The sequence below is a fragment of the Silurus aristotelis genome (assembly GCF_946808225.1).
Source record: "Silurus aristotelis genome assembly, chromosome: 16".
Classification (NCBI taxonomy): domain Eukaryota; kingdom Metazoa; phylum Chordata; class Actinopteri; order Siluriformes; family Siluridae; genus Silurus; species Silurus aristotelis.
In genome coordinates, this window is record NC_139589.1 from 8,125,627 (window position 1) to 8,144,945 (window position 19,319).

Consider the following 19,319-nt stretch of genomic DNA (forward strand, 5'->3'; position numbering starts at 1 on the left):
ATCATAATTGTGTAGGCAAACACCTGAATGATTGCCTCATGTAGAGCTACACGAGACTAATCACCTCGGTCATAAAAGGAAAGTCTGAAGACTATCAGATGACCGAGCTTCAATTTTATTGTCATTGTGCAAAGTACATGTACAGAGCCAATGAAATGCAGTTAACATCTAACCAGAAGAGCACGAGTGGCCTATTTACAATAAATAGCCATATTTTAAATGAGGTCATCAGTCCATATGTACAGGGGTGAGTGAGATTCATGAACAGAAGGTGGAGTAGGTAAAAAGATATTGTACATATAGTAATATACAGTATAACTGTGTGACGATTGTGCAAAGTATAAGACATATCAAGAAGATAACATGCTTAAATAACATGCTTATATACATACATACATACATACACACCAATTGATTAGGCATAGCATTATAACCACCTGCCTAATATTGTGTTGGTCCCTCTTTTGCTGCCAAAACAAGCTGTTGGATCGGACCACACGGGGCAGCCTTCACTGCCCACATGCATCAATGAGCCTCGGCCACCCATGACCCTGTCGCCGGTTCACCACTGTTCCTTTCTTGGACCACTTTTGATAGACACTGAATACTGCAGACCAGTGCCACCACACAAGAGCTGCAGTTTTGGAGATGCTCTAGACGCCACAATTTAGCCCTCATCAAACTCGTTCAATACTTTCGTTTTCCCATTTTTTCCTGCTTCTAACACGTCAACTTTGAGGACAAAATGTTCATTTGCTGCATAGATGACATTTTATAGTTAGATTCATTGTCGAGGAATGTCCAAAAAATAAGTTACAGATATCACTTGCATTATGGCAGCTGTAAATATATTTTCACTCACTTTCCGTTGAAGTTAACAAGACAGAAAAATGTTCATTTATTTATTTATTTTTATTACACAGAAAAGCTTTTCCCATTGTAGAAAACCTGTCACAAAGTGCTGACACTGGAGACTCCTTTCAAAAGGTGCTTTTAAAATGTACTTGTCTGACTTTAAAAAGTAGAGGCTACAATCCTGACAATGCTACAGCCATGAAAGGCCTGGAGTCAGGGTGGGAGTGGAGGCATATTCTCTCACTCCAATCGTAACAATGGCCAAGCATGCGTGACTGTAAGCTCATGTATAAGGAGGTGAGTGGATAAGTAACAGAATACACACTGTTACTAAAGAGCTGAGCGGGGAAACTATTTAGAAGCCACTAATTGTAGGATTAATTTGAGAATATTTATAGACATTTCACATCTTTACACAATTTCAGTTCTAGATACTAAAGAAACTCGTTGAAGGGTCAAGAAAAACTTCTATCAGAGCCCCAAGAGGAAACTATCTTCGACATGGAGATACTCCGAGAGCAGAAGTGATATTATTAACACTGAAACTTGGCTCGAACGAGTTTGTAAAGGTCTCTGAAACCCAAGAAGCACCGGTGTTCCGATTCTGTTTGCAGGAAACTGTCAGTAAATCAGAGTGATAAATGAGTCTGAGAACATGGAAACAACCGAGCGCCAAATAAATGATTCAGGAAAGGTTTGTAATTCATGCCTGTATCGGCAATCAAGTGAACGCGTAGCTAATTACAAAGCATAAGCTGATGATTTTTCTCTGCAGTCTTTCGACATCCTGGAGTGTCAGGATCGGGAATAAGGCACCTCTGAGCTAATGCATGTGGAAGAAGGAAGTTAATGCTTTCCTTCATGCTTGTTCAGCTGCCCCAACATGACAGGAGCAGCAGTTTGAAGAGATGCGATACACATGCTGGCTTTCTGCATGTCCTCTGCAGTGGTGGACAGTAACAAAGTGAATGTAATTGGTTGCTGTACTTAAGTAGCCTTGTTGTGTATCTGTACTTTACTGAAGTATTTCCATTTGGGGAGACTTTGACTTCACTACATTTCAAAGTCACATATCGGACATTTCACTCAATTTCGTGAAATCAGTCGTTCCAGAACATTTTGAGAGGAATAAATGATGGAAGAAACTCCAGACTTGAACTCGTCACAACACCCGTGACCTTATTTACCCGATTTTTTTTTGTCATTAATAATAAGGTTTTGGGCTCATGATCATTTTAATAGATATCAATTAGTGTTTGACGTATTAATATAATTCTATTAATAGGCTTGGGTGGAGTTTTTTTACATAAACTGAGTTGAGAGTCTTGTGACAAAAAAAATAAATGATCATAGAAACATTATAGCCATAATAAATCCTAGTACTTTGGATACTTTGAAACATTTGAAGGCAAATACTTTTGTAATTTTATTCAAGTGAAAGTTTAAAGGGAGCACTTTTACTTTTACTGGAGTCAGATTTTACCAAGTGTATCTCTACTTTACCTCCACTCCATTGTTTGTTTACTTTGTCCACCACTGGTCCACTGGAAGGTGTTACAAGGGCAGAACTATGTAGTGAATGTGAAAATTTTGACTGCATCTCTGCAACTGTTCACCCATTTAATGGGTGCATCAAATTTATGCTAGTTTTTAGTGTCATTTGAGATCAAGTTACTGAGCTCTCTGGTTTCCTTCCACCTCCCAAAATATAGGAAAGGTGGGAGCTCATTGTGTAAATTGGACTTCTAATGAGTTCTAATTCCAGTACCACCAAACTGAGATTTCCAGCAAGGCCCTTAACCCCTTTAACAGATTACATGTACACATGTCGCACTGGGTAAGGGTGTCAGCCAAATGTCATAAAATACTGTACACACACTCACACACACACACACACACACACACACACACACACACACACACACACACACACACACACACACACACACACACACACACACACATATGGTCTGAACAATGCTGGCAGCACTCATGCGTCTGTTTTTTGAAGCCAGTATCTGCACTTGACGCAAGCACGAGGACGCAACTACTTTGATGGACCCTTATGAGACCTGTTCCGAGTGGAACCCGTCTTGGAAAACCTCTGTATGATCCTGGCCACTGCACTGTAACTCAGTTTCAGAGCTTCTTTTCGACCTTCTTATAGCCTTGGCCATCTTTGTGGAGAGTAAAAATTCTAACTCTTAAATCCATAGAGAAGTTCTTTGCCACTGGACTTAATTTACAGTGGTCAGTATTAGAGAATTGTATTCAAAGCACCACATTTTAACTGCTGAAATACAAGATAAACGAATTTGTATGGTTCTGTCAAGCAGACAGAAACATGAACGTAAATAAAAAATGTGGCTTTGCATGGTTACACGACGTACAGCTGTTAACAGTGAGGGTGTTTCTCACTTTTGGTGCCAGCTATTGAGACAGTAATGGCTGTATGTGGAATTATTTTCAGAGGACAGTAAATCTGGTACACAAGCTGCATATTGACTACTCTAAAATATATCCAAGTTTCATTTCTATAGTATTGTCCCTTGAGAAGATAAAAGAAAAGAATCTGGTACGGTTTGTCAATAAATGCAGTCAAGAACAACCTACTTTCACAGAACAAAAGATAATTTGACATGGCAAAAATGCCTACCACAGACCTTAATGCACAGTCTTTTGGCAAACACTACTATTACTTCAAACAACACTCCAATAACAGTTAAGGACAAGTTTTCATAAGATTGTTTTTAATCCAGTGGCGTCCTATCCTTTAATCCCATTTGTAGCAATATCTTGTTCCAAGAAGAAGACAGTGTCACAGTGTATAAAACATTGTTAAAAATATACAGCGGCTAATAAACTGCAAAGTGCCAATCGGAATGCATTTCTAAGGATCACGAAGGTCGTGGGCAGAAAAGTGTACGAAAATATGAGACGCTTTGTATCCTGTAGGTGCAGATAAAATGTTTTTCATATAAGTTCTATGATGCTGCAAATGTGGTAGATATTTCTGGAAAAAAATAAATACATAGAAATACATGGTACCTTAGCCACCCCACAGAAAAGCAGAGAATCACACGGAAACTCTGGGAAGACTTTTAAAGAGGTCCTGCTCATGCACTTGCCTGAAAAATGGCAACTCTCGACCTGACCATGTGGAAAAACGTGGTTGTGTGTGTGTGTGTGTTTATGGAAATTTCCTATTCCCCTTGTGTGTGTCAGAGCAGTACCAAATCCACAGGCTTGCTTCTTCTGAAAAAAAAACAAAAAAGAAAAAAGTGGTGTGGAATTAACCCAGAGAACGCGCGGACGCATACATGGATCGCTTTAGTTCCACGCTCTCTTTTAAAGAAGACGTCCTGAAACAATGGCAGCTCCAGACTTTCCATATGAAACGAAATGGAAGCAGGAGAATAAAGCACCACAGGCTGCTCTCCCTTGTTTTTTTTCCCAATCGCTTCACCAGTCCCTCAGCCATGGCTCCGCTTCAGAGGGATCTGTAAAAGCCGTATCAAAGGCACTGAGGTTTCATCTTGGATTAGAGCTGTGTGGGTTGGACAATGAGGTGAGACCAGAATATCAGAGTGCTCCTAATTTGGTGAAATCGGCTCCTAGGCATGATTTCCGAGTTCCTCCATAACGTCCACTTTTCTCTACCAAACCGATTTTAGTGTGTTGGGGTCTGTCGTGAAATAAAAAGGCATGAAGGTTGAGAGCTATAAGGCCTCAGAGAGTGAGATGTTGAAGGCGATTTTTTTGGCCGTGCTCATGCTGTGGGTGTGCTGGCATACAGGACAGACAGCTTAACGGTGCACTCGGAGTCAGGATCCAGAAACCTGCCGCTGTGATGGATGGCTCTCAAAAGACACACCGCATCACGTGTGGAATGGGGAAGAAGAAAAGTAACATCCGTGAGCATTTCACATCCTGCTGCGCATCCTGAGAGCCAGTACTAATGTTAGTCGAGGTTAATAGTTAGGACGTTCTAATATTTTCAGCGAATTTTATTACTGCTTGTGCATTTCATCTGTTTTAGGATCAATTACAGAGGCTTTCGAGGATGCTCAGGACAGACAATGCTATAACAATTATTTTCACCTTAATAACCTTTAGAGGAAAGAAAGTGGGGGATTGTGACAGTCCGTGAACATGGCTGAGTTGATGATATAGATCCCACAATTCATCACAATTGTTGCTGCTCGAAATGACAAGCTGTTACTATTATGTTACATTGCACCACACCATTTATGGTGCATATTGATGTGTGATTTCCCTGGAAACAAGAAAGAAAACGGTCATATATTTGCTGGCCTTTCGAATTTTCTAAATTGTAACGTGTGTTTATTAGGGTTATGTGGGAAAGTACACAAAAAAAGTGCTTCAGCAATATTGATCATTTTCGTAGGAAAATCAATCGAACGAAGTCTTCATAGACTGATTTCAAAGGTACATAATGCTACATAATCATCGGTTTTGCCAATCAAACGATAGTTTTTCCGGCTCGCATCTGTTGGTGGAGCGGCTGAATTAGTCCGCTGTCATTACGAGAGCGGCCTCTAGAGGCGAATCACTGATGCCACGTGCTGTTTGATGAGACTGCGCGCTGCACGGAGAGAGCTGTATTATATTTATAATTTATAAATGATATATTTAATATAATATATATTTAATATATTCATATTTATTTCATTTTGCACATTTTCATGATTCAGAACTGTTTTTTTTTCTATACTATTTTGCTACTATTTTACATGAAGTGTTAGTTTGTTTTTTGTGTCCAGTATCTATTTTAAAAACCGGTCGATTAATCAGTTATGGACAATTATGACCCAATCTAGCTTTCGGTATCAATTAAATTTACCGGCCAACCTCTACAAAACCCAGTTCTGTGCACAGAACGATGCCAGAAAAGTTACTGGAACACTGATGTGAATTATATAACAAAATGTGCCTTATTTTGGTCTCTTCAACACTTGCTGTTGAACTAAAAGTCCATTGGCAGGTCCAGGAATTAGGCTTTTCCTCTAAGCCTAAGCTTGGCCCATAACCTTTTACTCACACAACACAAAAAGAAGACATACACATTTTTTGAGCCTGAAAAACATTCCACCAGCCCTGGATTGACTCTGTCCAAGTGAAAATTCCTGAATCAGGTTCAAATCCATCAAACTGAATATTTATTTTCTCGATCATGAGCATAGTCTGTGTGCTGGCTGATGCAGTGGAAGGAACTTGATAACAGGTGGTTGTCATGGCACCTGTAGTGTGTGTGATGTGTGGTTAGTGCATTGTCCTGTTATGCACTAAGCCAGTGTGTGTGTGTTGGTGTGTAATGTATGTGACAGATACTGGCTTGTCTTTCTGTTTGAATGATCTCCTCTTTCCACTTTTTAGGGACGAAGCTGGATGGTAAGGCGCAGCTATGAAGACTTCCGTGTCCTGGACAAACACCTCCATCTGTGCATCTATGACCGGCGTTTTTCCCAGCTCCCAGAGCTGCCTCGATATGACAGCATAAGGGAGAGAGCAGAGGTACGGCTCTTTACACTGCCTTTATAACTGTTATTGTTTTTTTAGGAGGAATAGTTGATCGTTTCCTCCAGAGCTCTGCACATGTAAAAGTCCATGCGTTTAAAGGCATCTGAAAAAAAAGCGCATTTCTGCTCATGTGGGTTTTATTTCATTTTCTTCTTTAGCTATGACTGAAAATAATATTTAAGCCTCTGCTGACAACAGAGTGTTAATACAGCTCATTATGTAAGGAATTATGGAAGACTCTTTGTTTCTCTTCACTACTGTGTGTTGTTTCATCATTACACAACCCTTTCATAAAGACTGATATTTATTTATTTATTTATTTATTAAGAGACTGAGAACTCATAGCCTCTTCCGGAATTAGTTGAAAAAAAAATTAATAAAATGTAAGCTCTGTTTAGCATGACGCATTCATTCAGGACAGTGGATTCGTGAATCATAGCCAAGTTTAGGTGCCATTTTACTTCTTATCCTGTTTGACTACTAATATGAATCAAATGGGTTTAACCTCTAAAACAAGTTTGAATCGGATGTGTGGAAAGTTCAGCAATAAAATCGCAATGACTACAACAAATAAACAGCATATGCTTGTACACATTATTACAAATATTAGGGCAAAAGGGTACCTGAGATTTATCCTACAGCTAAAAATGTTTGAGAGCCATTAAAGTTTTTGACAAACAATAAAACCACTTGAACGCTGAATGATTTCAAAAAAGCTAAATGTCTTTCAGTGGCTTTCTAGTGTGGATATTCAGATCATTAGGATCACCCCATGCATGGCAGTGTGAGTATATTCATCAGTAGACTGTACACCCAGTATTATCTAGTACTAATATACTGAATATGTATTGGATTCTCTCCAAAAATATTAAATATGGAATGTTGGACAAAACTTGCACTAAGTCTATGGGCATTGAAAAGGAAATGTGCAGATGTGGAAGGCTATAACATTATGGCATTTAAGAAATGTGCAAGCTGAATAAACAAGCTTAGAGAGCCAGACATGACCAATTTGGACTCATCTGTCTACAGAACTGTCTTCTAGTCATTTACAGTCCAATTCCTGTGTGTCCTTTAATTTAGTGTGCTGTATATAAAAAAGAAGCATGCAAAGGACTGGGTGTTTTTTTTTTTTTACTTTTTACCGGTAATATATACTTTAAACATTTTGCAGCAAAGATCAAGTTTTCACAAAACCACAACATAAATAAGGAATATATAGCATTGCCGCAACCAACTCCTCAGGTACAGATGAAACTATTGGGTACTTTGCTTTACTCCAATTGGAGTAAAAGGTATTACTAATAGTGGACCATCAGCTTGGGCTTATCTTATATACTTATATTATTAGTTCTTATCATTAGTTTTTAATCTAGCCATATATATCATTGGTTAAATATGATGCTGCTTTTGGAGAGAGAGCGAGAAGAACATTTATAGAGAATGAGAGCATCTATTTTGGAACTGTATTGTTAGCGAGTCTTTAACCAGCTGTAGTTTAGGTTACGGGTTGGCACGGGTAACAAATCCTGGTAACCGGTGCATTGATTGGAGAGGCTTGTGTTGCTCAATAAATGTTTCATTTTAGCAATTTTCTGTAACACGTCTTATTAGTTCAGAATCTGCGCAGATTTTTAAATATCGGTATCGGCCAGAGCCCAGAAACTCATACCTCTAATTATTAATTCTCAATGCGCTCTGATTGGAAGTGTGGGAGTTTTGCAGCTGTAACTACGTACTCTGTAAAATGTAGTTACTTGACAGTTCATATTGCGATGCTTTAGTCTTGACTTGTTAGGCAGATGTTAGAAGTCTTGCCAGATTGAAAGCATTTATGATCAGGCATAACATTATGACATCATAACATTATTCATCATAACACTGATTATCTCTTCATCATGACAGCTGTTAGCGGGTAAAAAATATTAGGCAGCAAATGAACTTTTTCTCCTCAAATTTGATGTGTTAGAAGCAGGAAAAATGGGCAAGTTAACGGATTTGAGCGAGTTTGACGAGGGTCTAATTGTGACGGCTAGACTTGACTTGTGTCTCTTTCGTCTTGTTTCTGTGGCTTTTGATTGGACTGGGTTTTACTCGGTGGTTCCAGCATGTCGGAGCCAATGTGACATTTGGGTGTAAACTAGAAAGAGGTTCTGCTGGCGTACGTCCCATCCGTTCAGGATTGAACTCAAACATGATTGATTCCCCGTTTTTCGCTTTATCATCATTACCCGGAATACACCGAGTTGCGCCAACGCTTGATCACATCCTGCTCCTGGCACAACAGCTGCCAACCAGAGAGCTTGAGGGCTAGAACGTGCATCATCAGAGACCAGCCAGTGCATGTTCAGATTACTGCAGTGTCAAAGGAAAGCTGAGAGGGAATGCTTTAATTCCAATCCATGTCCTCAGTAATGGATATTTATCTCCACACTTTACATTATATATATATATATATATATATATATATATATATATATATGTAGATTAAAATTTGTGATCAGTGTCTCTGCTCTAAATCTGTTGGTTGATACTGGTTTCTTGGTTGACCAAGGCTTCTTTGCTGCTGAAGGTTATATAGGGTCTTGAGCAAGGACATTCATCCCAGTTAGTGATCAGTAAGATGATTAGTATCAGTATCTTTAATAAAGGTCTAGGATTATTAGATATTTGTGGCCATCAAGCTTGTTATCAAGGACCAGTTTTTGGCCTAAGGCTGTGGTTCCCAGAGTTTTTTTTTGTCAGGTACAATGTCATGGCAGATAATACATGAGCTATTTATTAGTCAGAAAGGATTGTGCACAGCATTAAAGACGAAATGCTCCACCTCACCACCCTTTGCCATATGACTCAACGTGAGAGCGATGTGGAATAATAATTGAACCAAATTTATCATTCAGAGTGCAGCTGCAGCTTTTAGGGCCACCATTATGCTGAAGTGAAAGCAGCCGTCTCCATTCCTGTTCTAACCTCTGTCTCGCTCTAGAACATGCGTTAATGCTCACAGGACACACAGTAAAACCTCAAATAAACACACGCCGAGCTAATTATCGCTTTGTTTTGAAAAGAATAAAGAAGAACGTGTGAAAAAACAATGTGTGATTTGTACTTACATTGCCAGTCTACAACCCTTTAACTACATGCAGAGAATCATACTGTTCCTTCTAGAAGTGAAGAATCAGAAGTGTCTTCTTGGGGGGCGGGTTCCTGATCAACCTGAGATCATCTTCATGCCATCTCACGAACGAATGGTTCGATGCTTGTAGGATTTATTGATTTATTTATTATTATTTATTACACAGGGTGAAGGTCACGGCACGATTATTGAATTTCAAATTCTACCCGAATATAAAATTGTAAGAAAAGCAAGAAGTAAAAAAAAAAAAAAAAGAGAACTACAATAAAAGAGAACTATAATATAATGTAATTAGAATGTGTTTGCTCTTCCGGTTTTACCTGGACGATATGCCAACTTTTGCACTTCAGTTGATATTAGCATGTGGATTAAAATGTGAGGTGTTTTTTTTCCCTGTGATAGTAGTCTAGGTGAATAAAGACCTGTTGTGTTACAAATTCTTTTTCTCTCCAAACAGGCAGTTTTCCAGATGCTGATGGCTTACCTTTCCCGTCTCTCAGCAATTGCTGATAACAAGATAAACTGTGGGCCGGTCCTTACATGGATGGAGGTATTATCCTGACGTTATCTCACTTCTCTGCTTGTACTGTATCAGCGGAAGAGTTAGACCCTCCGCCTGGTGTTAAGTGGGCACTATCGAGGAAAGCTTCAGGATTTTTTATCTTTCCATTAAAAAAAAAAAGCCCACGAACACTGCCGCTAGACCGACTTCCACGTGAGCTGACGTATTCTGTTTTTCTTCAGGTTGACAACAAAGGGAACCGTCTGCTGGTGCATGAAGAATCCTCCATCAACGTTCCAGCCATTGCAGCTGCCCACGTCATTAAGCGATACATCGCCCAGGTGGCGGACGAGCTTTCGTTTGAGGTGAACGCGGTCACAATACTGCATGTTTATTCATTCAGTGAAGTTTTGGTCATTAAGAAGTGCATTGGTACTGACAATTTTTTTTTTTTCAGGTGGGAGACATTGTATCAGTGATTGACATGCCTCCTAAAGAGGATACCACGTGGTGGAGAGGGAAACATGGCTTCCAGGTGAGTTCCCTGCAGATACACATACATAAGTGAGATGCCAGTGTGTTGTGCTAATACAAGATTGCCCTAATTTTCTAATCTCAACATCATCCAAGAGTGCTGGTCTCTTGGATGATCAGATCTCAGTGTTAATAAAAACTGATACTAAATATCTGCTCTTGAGACACTAGGACTCTGAACTTTTTACAGATCTTCACTTTTTGACACTTGGATTTTCCAGACTACAGCGGGTACTGTGACCATTTTGTTAGCGTATGGCAGGATGTCTTTGTATGGCAGACATGACACTCGCATGATACTTGGAATTTTATGACAGATGTGATAGGGAATGGTAGGATTGCTTGCCTTTAAATTCAGACAGTCAAAATACATCCTTTACATGAACAATGCTGTCTAACTGCACCAAACAGGCACAACATTATGACTAGAGGTCGACCGATATCTGTTTTCTTTGGCCAATATTTAGAAATCAGGGCAACCAATGGGCGATATATAATGCAGATTTTTTTTTTTTTTGGCTGATAAGTTTGACCGATGTATGGTTTGATTTCTGATTTTGTACATTTGGGTTTTTACCAACATCTGGTATAAATGTCATATCAATAGCACCTTTAGAAACATTTACCAGGAAAAATGTTGACGTGTTCGATACTTATTTTACCCGCTGTATATAAGGCTAGAATAAAGGTCCCCTGGTGGTCTAATGGTTAAGATGCAGCGCTCCCCCCACTGCGACCCGGGTTCGATTCCCGGTCAGGGAACCATCCCCAGCCACTCTTAGTGCCGGTCCCAAGCCCGGATAAATTGGGGAGGGTTGCGTTAGGAAGGGCATCCAGCGTAAAACATGTGCCAAATCAAACGTGCGGAGGATCCGCTGTGGCGACCCCTAACGGGAGAAGCCGAAAAGAAAGTTTTATATAAGGCTAGAATAATTTTCCCATTTCCCTGCGACACTCTATATAAGTAAATAAACGTGAGGTTACACCATAGAAAACATTACTTATGCATTTGTAATAGCATTTCATGTCACATCTTAATGCCACTTCAGATGCAACTTCTGAGGATTTTTGTTAATACTGATTTCATTTGCTTGGTAACAGCCAAAATGTCTTAGTATTTTAATTGACTGAATAAGTATAAGAACCTGACTTCAAAGATGATGCACACTTTCAGAAAAAATGGCCTTATAATGGTAATATAAAATACCCAAAAAAGGAAGAACTGATGAACTGACCACCGCACAAAATATGTTTTAGTAAAGTTTCAGGATTTTGCTGTCTAAAATATCGCCAAATTATTGTTATCTATAAACCCCCCAAAAATATCAAAATATAATTTTTGGTCAATATCGCACACCTCTACTAAGAAGTAGTGTATTCTAGGACTATGGTTTAAACAGGACTTTATTTAGAAGACCCCTGACCTCTAATTCTGTAAATGCAATGCAGAACCTGCAATTTCTGTGATGTGGTTTTTGGAGGGAATTTATTCTGCAATACCAATGTTATTAGATAATGTAGGGCCCAGGTGATATGGTGAAAAGTGGACCGGAAGGCGTATTTATAATGCCTAAAGCCTCCAGAAGCACATTTTTATAGATCGGCCATATGCATTTACCATCTATAGTGTAAGTAAATGAACAGATGGATGACAAAGGAGAACATGGTGCCTCTGTTATGCAGTAGGGGGCATTTATTTTTAGCTGGCATGACTTATAAAATTTTTGGAAGAACACCGTTCCCTCCAGTACAGTTGCAAGGACTTGTACAATCAAAGCCAAGACGCGTTACAGATGTTTTTGGCGGCTTTTGGTGGCTCAGCGCCTTCCTAATACTCTGTGTATTACTGTTTTTGTTTTGTCCCTCATCTCTTAATATCTCTAATCTCTAAGATAATATAACTTAAAGCTACAATAGTACAAAGATCTCGCCCTGTCACATAATGAATTAATAAAAAGTTCTAGGAAAGTGATTAGGAGCGACAGGTTTCAACAGTGTTTTTGTTTTTGTGAGTCGTATGAGTCGTGAACCTCGCATAGTGCGGTTTGTACATAATATTACTGACACAGTGCTCGTGGAACGTTCACATCAATTGTGTGCACTACAACTTTATCTCTCTTCTCTAGTGTAATTAGGCTGCACCAATCAGGAGAGCATGACAGTGCACCAATAGATTTCCAGAAACTATACTCTATGGACAAAAGTGTTGGGACACCTGACCATCAGATCCATGTCTTTTTTAAACATCTTATTCCTCCTTTGCTGTTATAATTTCCTCCACTCTTCTGGGAAGATGTTTAGATTTTGAAGTGTGCTTGAGGAGATTTGTGCTCATTTAACCACAAGGGTGTTAGTAAAGTCAGTTACTGATGTGGGATGAGGTGAGAAGGATTGGGGTGCAGTCGGAGATCCAATTCATCCCAGTGGTGTTGGATAGATTTGAGATCAGATCTCTATAGCAGGCTGTAAAAAATCTTTCACTTCAACCCATGTAAACCATATCTACATGGAACTGGCTTTGTGCACAGAGGGCAATGGTGTGCTGGAACAGGTTTGGGTCTTCGAGCTCAAGTAAAAAAAGAAGAAGCTGGATGGCCGGAAAAGTCAGGTGTTCCAATACTTTTGTCTATATAGTACACCTAAAGCCACCAGAGCTGGAGCACATATGCTACAACTTTTTGGACATTGTCTATATTTTGTCGTTGAGCTATAAACTGGTTTCAGTTTGTGCCTATGGAACCTAAAACCAAAAAAAGTTATTTTCCCTGATTGTACTTTTTATTGGAGATGTAAATATTGTGTTAGATGCACATATGTGCAGTCCGTTAAAAAAATACACAAGAAACAGTTGTAGGCGAGACCAAAATTCAAGAGATACTTCATCAGGAGTTGTTTTGCTCCACCTCCCCATGTTAAACCAATCCAATATCTTAGGTGGATTCCTAGTTAGAGTTGCAAAGGGGTGGAAAATTGCCGGTAAATCTTCGAAAACTTCCCGGAAACTGTCCATGGGAACTTCATCTGGTGTATTTTTGGGTAAATTCCAAGTTGGAAACTTACCAGGAACATTTTGTTTCATCAATAAGCTGACGCATGCAAAGTAATACAGATTTAGAACATTTATTTATTTTTTAAATTGTTATTGTAATTTTGTTGCACAATAGCTTACACAAAGCTTTTTATTTTTAGAAAACTTAAACATTAAACTTTTATAATATTTATGTAATTTCTTCGAATACTTGCCAAGATTGATATTTTGACATTATTTTGTGTGCAGGATTTAAGAAATGATGTGTGTTATGTAAAGAAGGAATGCACAGTGTATGTAGGGGGTGTGGCCTTAAGTGTGCATGTGACTGCTGAATGTGCAGGATAGAAATTCAACTGAAATTGCATTCAATCTGGTTGTTTTAACTCGCAAGATTTATTTATTTTTACTACATTTAAGTTCTCTGTAGTTTTGTAAATTCCCAGTTTAATCCCTTCAATTCCCATATATTCCTGTTAATTGCTATGAAAAGCTTCCAGTCTTGAAAATTCATGCAATTTTGCAACCCTATTCCAAGTACTACTGAGTTTTTATTTGATGAATTCCTTAGCAAAATAGACATTGTTACAGATATCGTGCAGTGGCATTACTTAAGAGATGTAAGTGCGGAAATCTTATCGTATCTCAATAGTACAAAAGTCAAAGTTCACATCCCTGGAAAGCTCCGTCGCATTACGTTGTTTTGCGTTCGCGATAATTTCGTCAGATCGCTGTGGCTTTGTTTTTGTTTATTTTTTCACCACCGTCATCGTTAGCAGTTCTGCTCCGCTTTAAAGTGGCGACACTTCTCTGAAGCGGGTGCCGAACGCGATATGCTAATGCCTGTTTGTTTCCCTCCATCACGGTCCATTTTTCTTTCTCTCGTTAGGTTGGCTTTTTTCCCAGTGAGTGTGTGGAGCTGATTAACGACAAGGTCCCTCAGTCTGTCACCAACTCAGTGCCAAAACCAGGTACCGACACATATACACAACCAAACACAGACACGGAATGAGAGTGTTTATCGTGTAACAGTCCTCGTACAGCCTTTGAAGAGCTCAGAAGCTTATTAAATCAGATTAGATGCTGAGCAAGCAGAAGTCACGTGTATGAGATTTGGACGAATTCTGTTCACGTGCATGTCTTGTGAAAGTGTGTGAGGAAAAGTGAGGTGACGTGTTCGAGCAGGCGTGTGGAAGTGAACAGGGAGCAGATGCTGAATGAAACACTGGACAACATCTGAATATACTGAGGAGACACTAAACACCTCCTTGTGTTACTGTACAGTCTTTAATTGAAGAGAAATCTATTTATATCATGGAGTTTTTTTCACTTTTCCTTTGACAGCTCTGGTTTTGAAAGTGTTGACAAAGCTGAGTGGGAGACATAACATTTTTCAAGCTCACTGTCCATCTGCTGCGTACGTGTTAACTGCCAAGCCATCGTTCCCAGCGACAGTTTTTCCCAGTGATGCAATGACTTTATGCAATGAATTGCATTTCGATGTTTTACACTATTTTACAGTTGTTTCCACATGTTCCGTTACACACAGGTCCATAGTGAGCGGGCTTTTGAGTTTACAGGTATAACAATGGATGCTAGCGTGGCGCTACTACATGCACTAGTAAGTGGCTAGTTACTTACACCACTAGTTGGTTACACCACGGCTGGGTACGTCAATAACGGACGTACGACTATCTTTTTACACGTTTCAAATGATTTATTGCGGCTAAACCTTTTATCACCGTACTGTTTTTAAAGTCTCAGCTGCATCATTTTACACATTTCAGTCATTTGAAATGTGTAAAAAAGATGGTCACTGACGGACGTACCCGGCCGTGGTGGGTTCCGGATGACGAAGTGAAGCAGGCCGTCATAGGATAGTTAAGGCGTACTGACAAATCTTTATATGGCGAATCTTTCCAGGTGTTAGTTTAACGCTGGAATGAGTGTGTAACTGTAGAAAAATAAATGCAGTTTTTTTATTCAAATTAATTGTATTTGATCAAATTCAAAGGTCACGGTTTGACCTCGTAGATATTCATATAGCCGTAAAATCGCTGCTGTTCCCAAATCATGTTTAGATTTTTCCCTTTTCGAACATCGTTAAAAAACATTTGTTAATCGGATGTTTTTTTTTGTAATTGGATGTTCAGATCGAAATTAAAGCAGTTGTTGCGTGTCCCCTCAGGCCAAGAAAACCTGCTTTCAGAAATGAAAGTGTATTGATTTTCAAAAGGCGAATCATTCTTGTGTGTGTGTGAAGCACTTGAACTCCTACGGGGAAGAGAGCACGCTAGATAGACATCAACTCCAGGATTTGTTGCACACATTTTATCTCGACTTCTACGAAATACTACACAATTTACCATTGCATCGCATCGTTAACGTATCAGTGTCCGACCAACATTTTAAACCCGAGTTTAATACTCGTGCAGGGTTGAATACTCATCTGTGTAATGCCTGTATTTGCCAGAATAAAAAAAGCTAACCAGCTAGCGAGCTACATTATATCAACAAAAGTATTGGGACACCAGCTGTATGTTGTTTTTTTTTAACCAAACTGTTTTCGCATAATTCAAAGTAGGATGTCTTCGGATGCGGTAGCATCAAATTTGCTCTATACAAGGGGAGGTGGTATAAAAAAAAAAACCGTTTAAGACTAGCTTTGTTTACAAGAAAGTACGTTATTTATCCATGTTTACACACTATCAGCTTCAAAACATCCCCCTGCCCAGCAATACAGCACTCCCAGAGTCCCTGCACCTTCTGGAATGTGTCCCGGAAGACTTTTTTTTTTTTTCGGAAGCATCTGCTATATTCACGCTGGATCTCCGCAATTGTGTTAAAAGGATCTTCGCAGGAGCCAAATCAGGCGAGTAGGGTGTGTGCGGAAGTGAGATTGCGTTGTTTCAGGCTAAAAACTCACGTGATAGGAGAGCTCGGTGACAGAGTACGCACGTGGTCAGAATATTAGATGTTTTTTGGCACACTGACTTATCGGTGCTCCCTGTGACTGTGCGTGCAACCCTGTGCTGCCATCTGTTGGCTTGTTACAAAACGCACTTGTTACAAAACTAGTCCCGAACCTTTTTGATACCACCTCGTAAATATATATGGTTCACACAGATTGGAGTGGAAGATCTCGAGTGGCCTGCTATAGAGCTCTGACCTCAACCCTGCTGAACACCTTTGGGATGAATTGGAACGCTGACTGCACCCCAGACCTCCTCACATCACCTGCATCAGTAGCTGACTTTACTACCACCCTTGTGGCTGATTGAACACAACTTTCCATAAACACACTCCAAAATCTAATGGAACATCTTCCCAGAAGAGTGGAGGTCATTCTAACAGCACATGGGGACCAAATGTGATATTCAAAAAGGAAAACCAAATCTTAGGGTCAGATGTCCACAAACTTTCGGACATATGGTGGAAATGACCGAGCTCTACATGTAGTGTGGAATTTTTTATTTTTTAATAGTAGAAGTTATTGTATACATATTTTATTTGCTGACTTAACATGTGCACGATAGTCTTAGCGTTAGGAACTGATTGCACAGTAAATCGGTTATTGTTTAAACTAGTGAACGTGCATGCGGATTAGACCTCAACACTACTTACCCAAGTTAAATCCTTCTATAGGATCAAGCTTGTGGATATCTTTGTTCTTCTGACTTCACGCACTTCTCTGTTGCAATCCTAATTCTATTGCTATTGCAGTGCAAGCTTTGTGTTTCATTTCGCACTTGACTCGACCACTGACTCACTGGTATAAGGATGTCACCTTAGCTTTTTAGTGGCTGTGCATCTCTAAGGAGCGTCTGAGTACTACCCCTGCCTCCTCCAGAAGTGTGTGGATGAAAGTCGTATTCAAGCGGGTTGTATTCCCGGTCATTCACACGTTTGTGTGGACTGGTAGAGGGATTTATGCTCCCGGAAGAAGAGACCGTCAGAAATCCAATTTCCCTAATTACGCGCGCCGCGGTTGTTTTATACAAACAATACCGCGCTGTCGCAAATCAGCTGATCGCACGAGCACAGTAAAACGGTCTGTGTATATCTTCTGCAATGGAACGCTGAATACGAGATCTGATACGGATGCCAGGTGAAGAGGAGGCATCCGAAATCGCAGATTTGATGAAGCACATTTTGTCGATAAAGTAATGGGTCTCATCAGCAGCACTGATCGGTTTAACGACCTTACAGGTTTGTAGAAAGGTTTATCCCAACACCTCTCAAACCGATTACAATTCCATTTGCTTCAGGCATTTTCATTCTGATTGAGGTTTTTATATGGATCATTTTCATTCCGATTGGACTTTTAAAACGATTACAACGCTCCATGTAAACGCACCTAATGAGTCATTAATATTCTCTAATGTCGTTCAGTTGATGTTTTGTATATATTTTAAAATATATATATATATATATATATATATATATATATATATATATATATATATATATATATATTTATTAACACGACGCTAACCACAATGCCAAATAGCTCTGAAACGCCAGTTGTGATCTCTTGGGCATTTTTAAGAAAACAGCACCGCAGCCAAACACAGGAAATTCAAGCCGAGTAAATGTCGTGATTAATGCACGGCTGAAACGGAGGGTTTCAAAAACTCACCAGATGAGTAATGAAATTTGTCATGTTTCGAGCGGTCACAGATCGCGCTCAGTCGACTTTAGATCACGCGTCGGACCGGCCGCCCTGCCAAGTCCTCTGGAGGGCTTTCGGCCCTTTTCCTTTACTTCTGTCACGTTTGTGCCTCAGATCAGTTATTACAACAGCGAAGTGATGACTCATTCTAATTCGGCTATTCACTACACTGGCTTTGGGTGGACACATTGCACATCCTGTATGCTCTTCGGGGAGTATTGTCAGCCAGGGGTGTAATGCCACGCTATTTCACACACGAGCGACTGCAGGGAAAAGAGCGAAAACATGTTGCTCGTGAAGGGTACAGACAGATCCCCAGGAAGGAACATGCATGATTTCGGCGCTTTTTTGCCCCTCGTTTTACCGCTCGCATGTCTGCTGATGTCTTTGTGATTTCTGTTTGTGATCTATTTCGATGATTTGCTTGTGTTTTCAATGTGTTGTAATCTCCCATGCATGTGTAATGATATATCACTGTGCCCCTTCCCCCTCCCTCAGCGTCCCCCTGCTCTGCTCTGCGGCCGGCCTCCTGGAGTCTCTTCCCACCCTGTGCGTGCTGGTATTCTCCCCAATGCCTCACTAATACACTCTATCCATAGCCAATACATTTTCTCTCTCTTGTGCTCTCCCTATCTTTATCTCTCTCTTTCTTGTGCAGACAAGTGATTTACTGATTGTTTACATGCAAAGATTTTCTCTAATCCCTATGATTTAGAATCAGCTGTATACATACACACACTAAACTCAGCAGCTTGTAGAAAACGAACCAAATCTATATACATGCAGCATTTAGTGTTGATGCTGACATAATATTTAGAGGAATGAGAATTCAGGCAGTGTTTAGATTTCGACTTCTTGTTTTCAACATTTTTCTCTTTCCAAATTTCTAGAAGTAACTCCATTTTTTTTCTGCTGCCAATATTAAATAAAATAATTCAAATAACAATAATGATTGGGGTTTTTTTTTGGTTTGTTATTTCAGTCGCATGGAGCGTTCCTCAGATCAGAAATGAAATTCTCTGAACTATTTGTTCAACCTCAATATCACGTA

The 19,319-nt window shown here is 39.7% G+C and overlaps 1 protein-coding gene across 10 annotated transcripts in view; it reads left to right on the plus strand.

Annotated features, from left to right (window-relative positions):
- The window catches only part of arhgap32b (Rho GTPase activating protein 32b), a 136,005-nt gene that overhangs the window by 95,851 nt on the left and 20,835 nt on the right, over positions 1–19,319 (plus strand). For 7 of the 10 annotated variants that reach the window (XM_083564813.1, XM_083564812.1, XM_083564815.1 and 4 more), the window contains 5 exons: positions 6,253–6,390; positions 9,990–10,082; positions 10,277–10,399; positions 10,492–10,569; positions 14,486–14,567. In XM_083564813.1, coding sequence (XP_083420939.1) covers positions 6,253–6,390; positions 9,990–10,082; positions 10,277–10,399; positions 10,492–10,569; positions 14,486–14,567 — 514 coding nt within the window. Of the gene's footprint in view, positions 1–6,252; positions 6,391–9,989; positions 10,083–10,276; positions 10,400–10,491; positions 10,570–14,485; positions 14,568–18,766; positions 18,818–19,319 lie in introns of all 10 variants that reach the window. The other 3 variants (XM_083564809.1, XM_083564814.1, XM_083564818.1) reach the window with 1 other exon arrangement.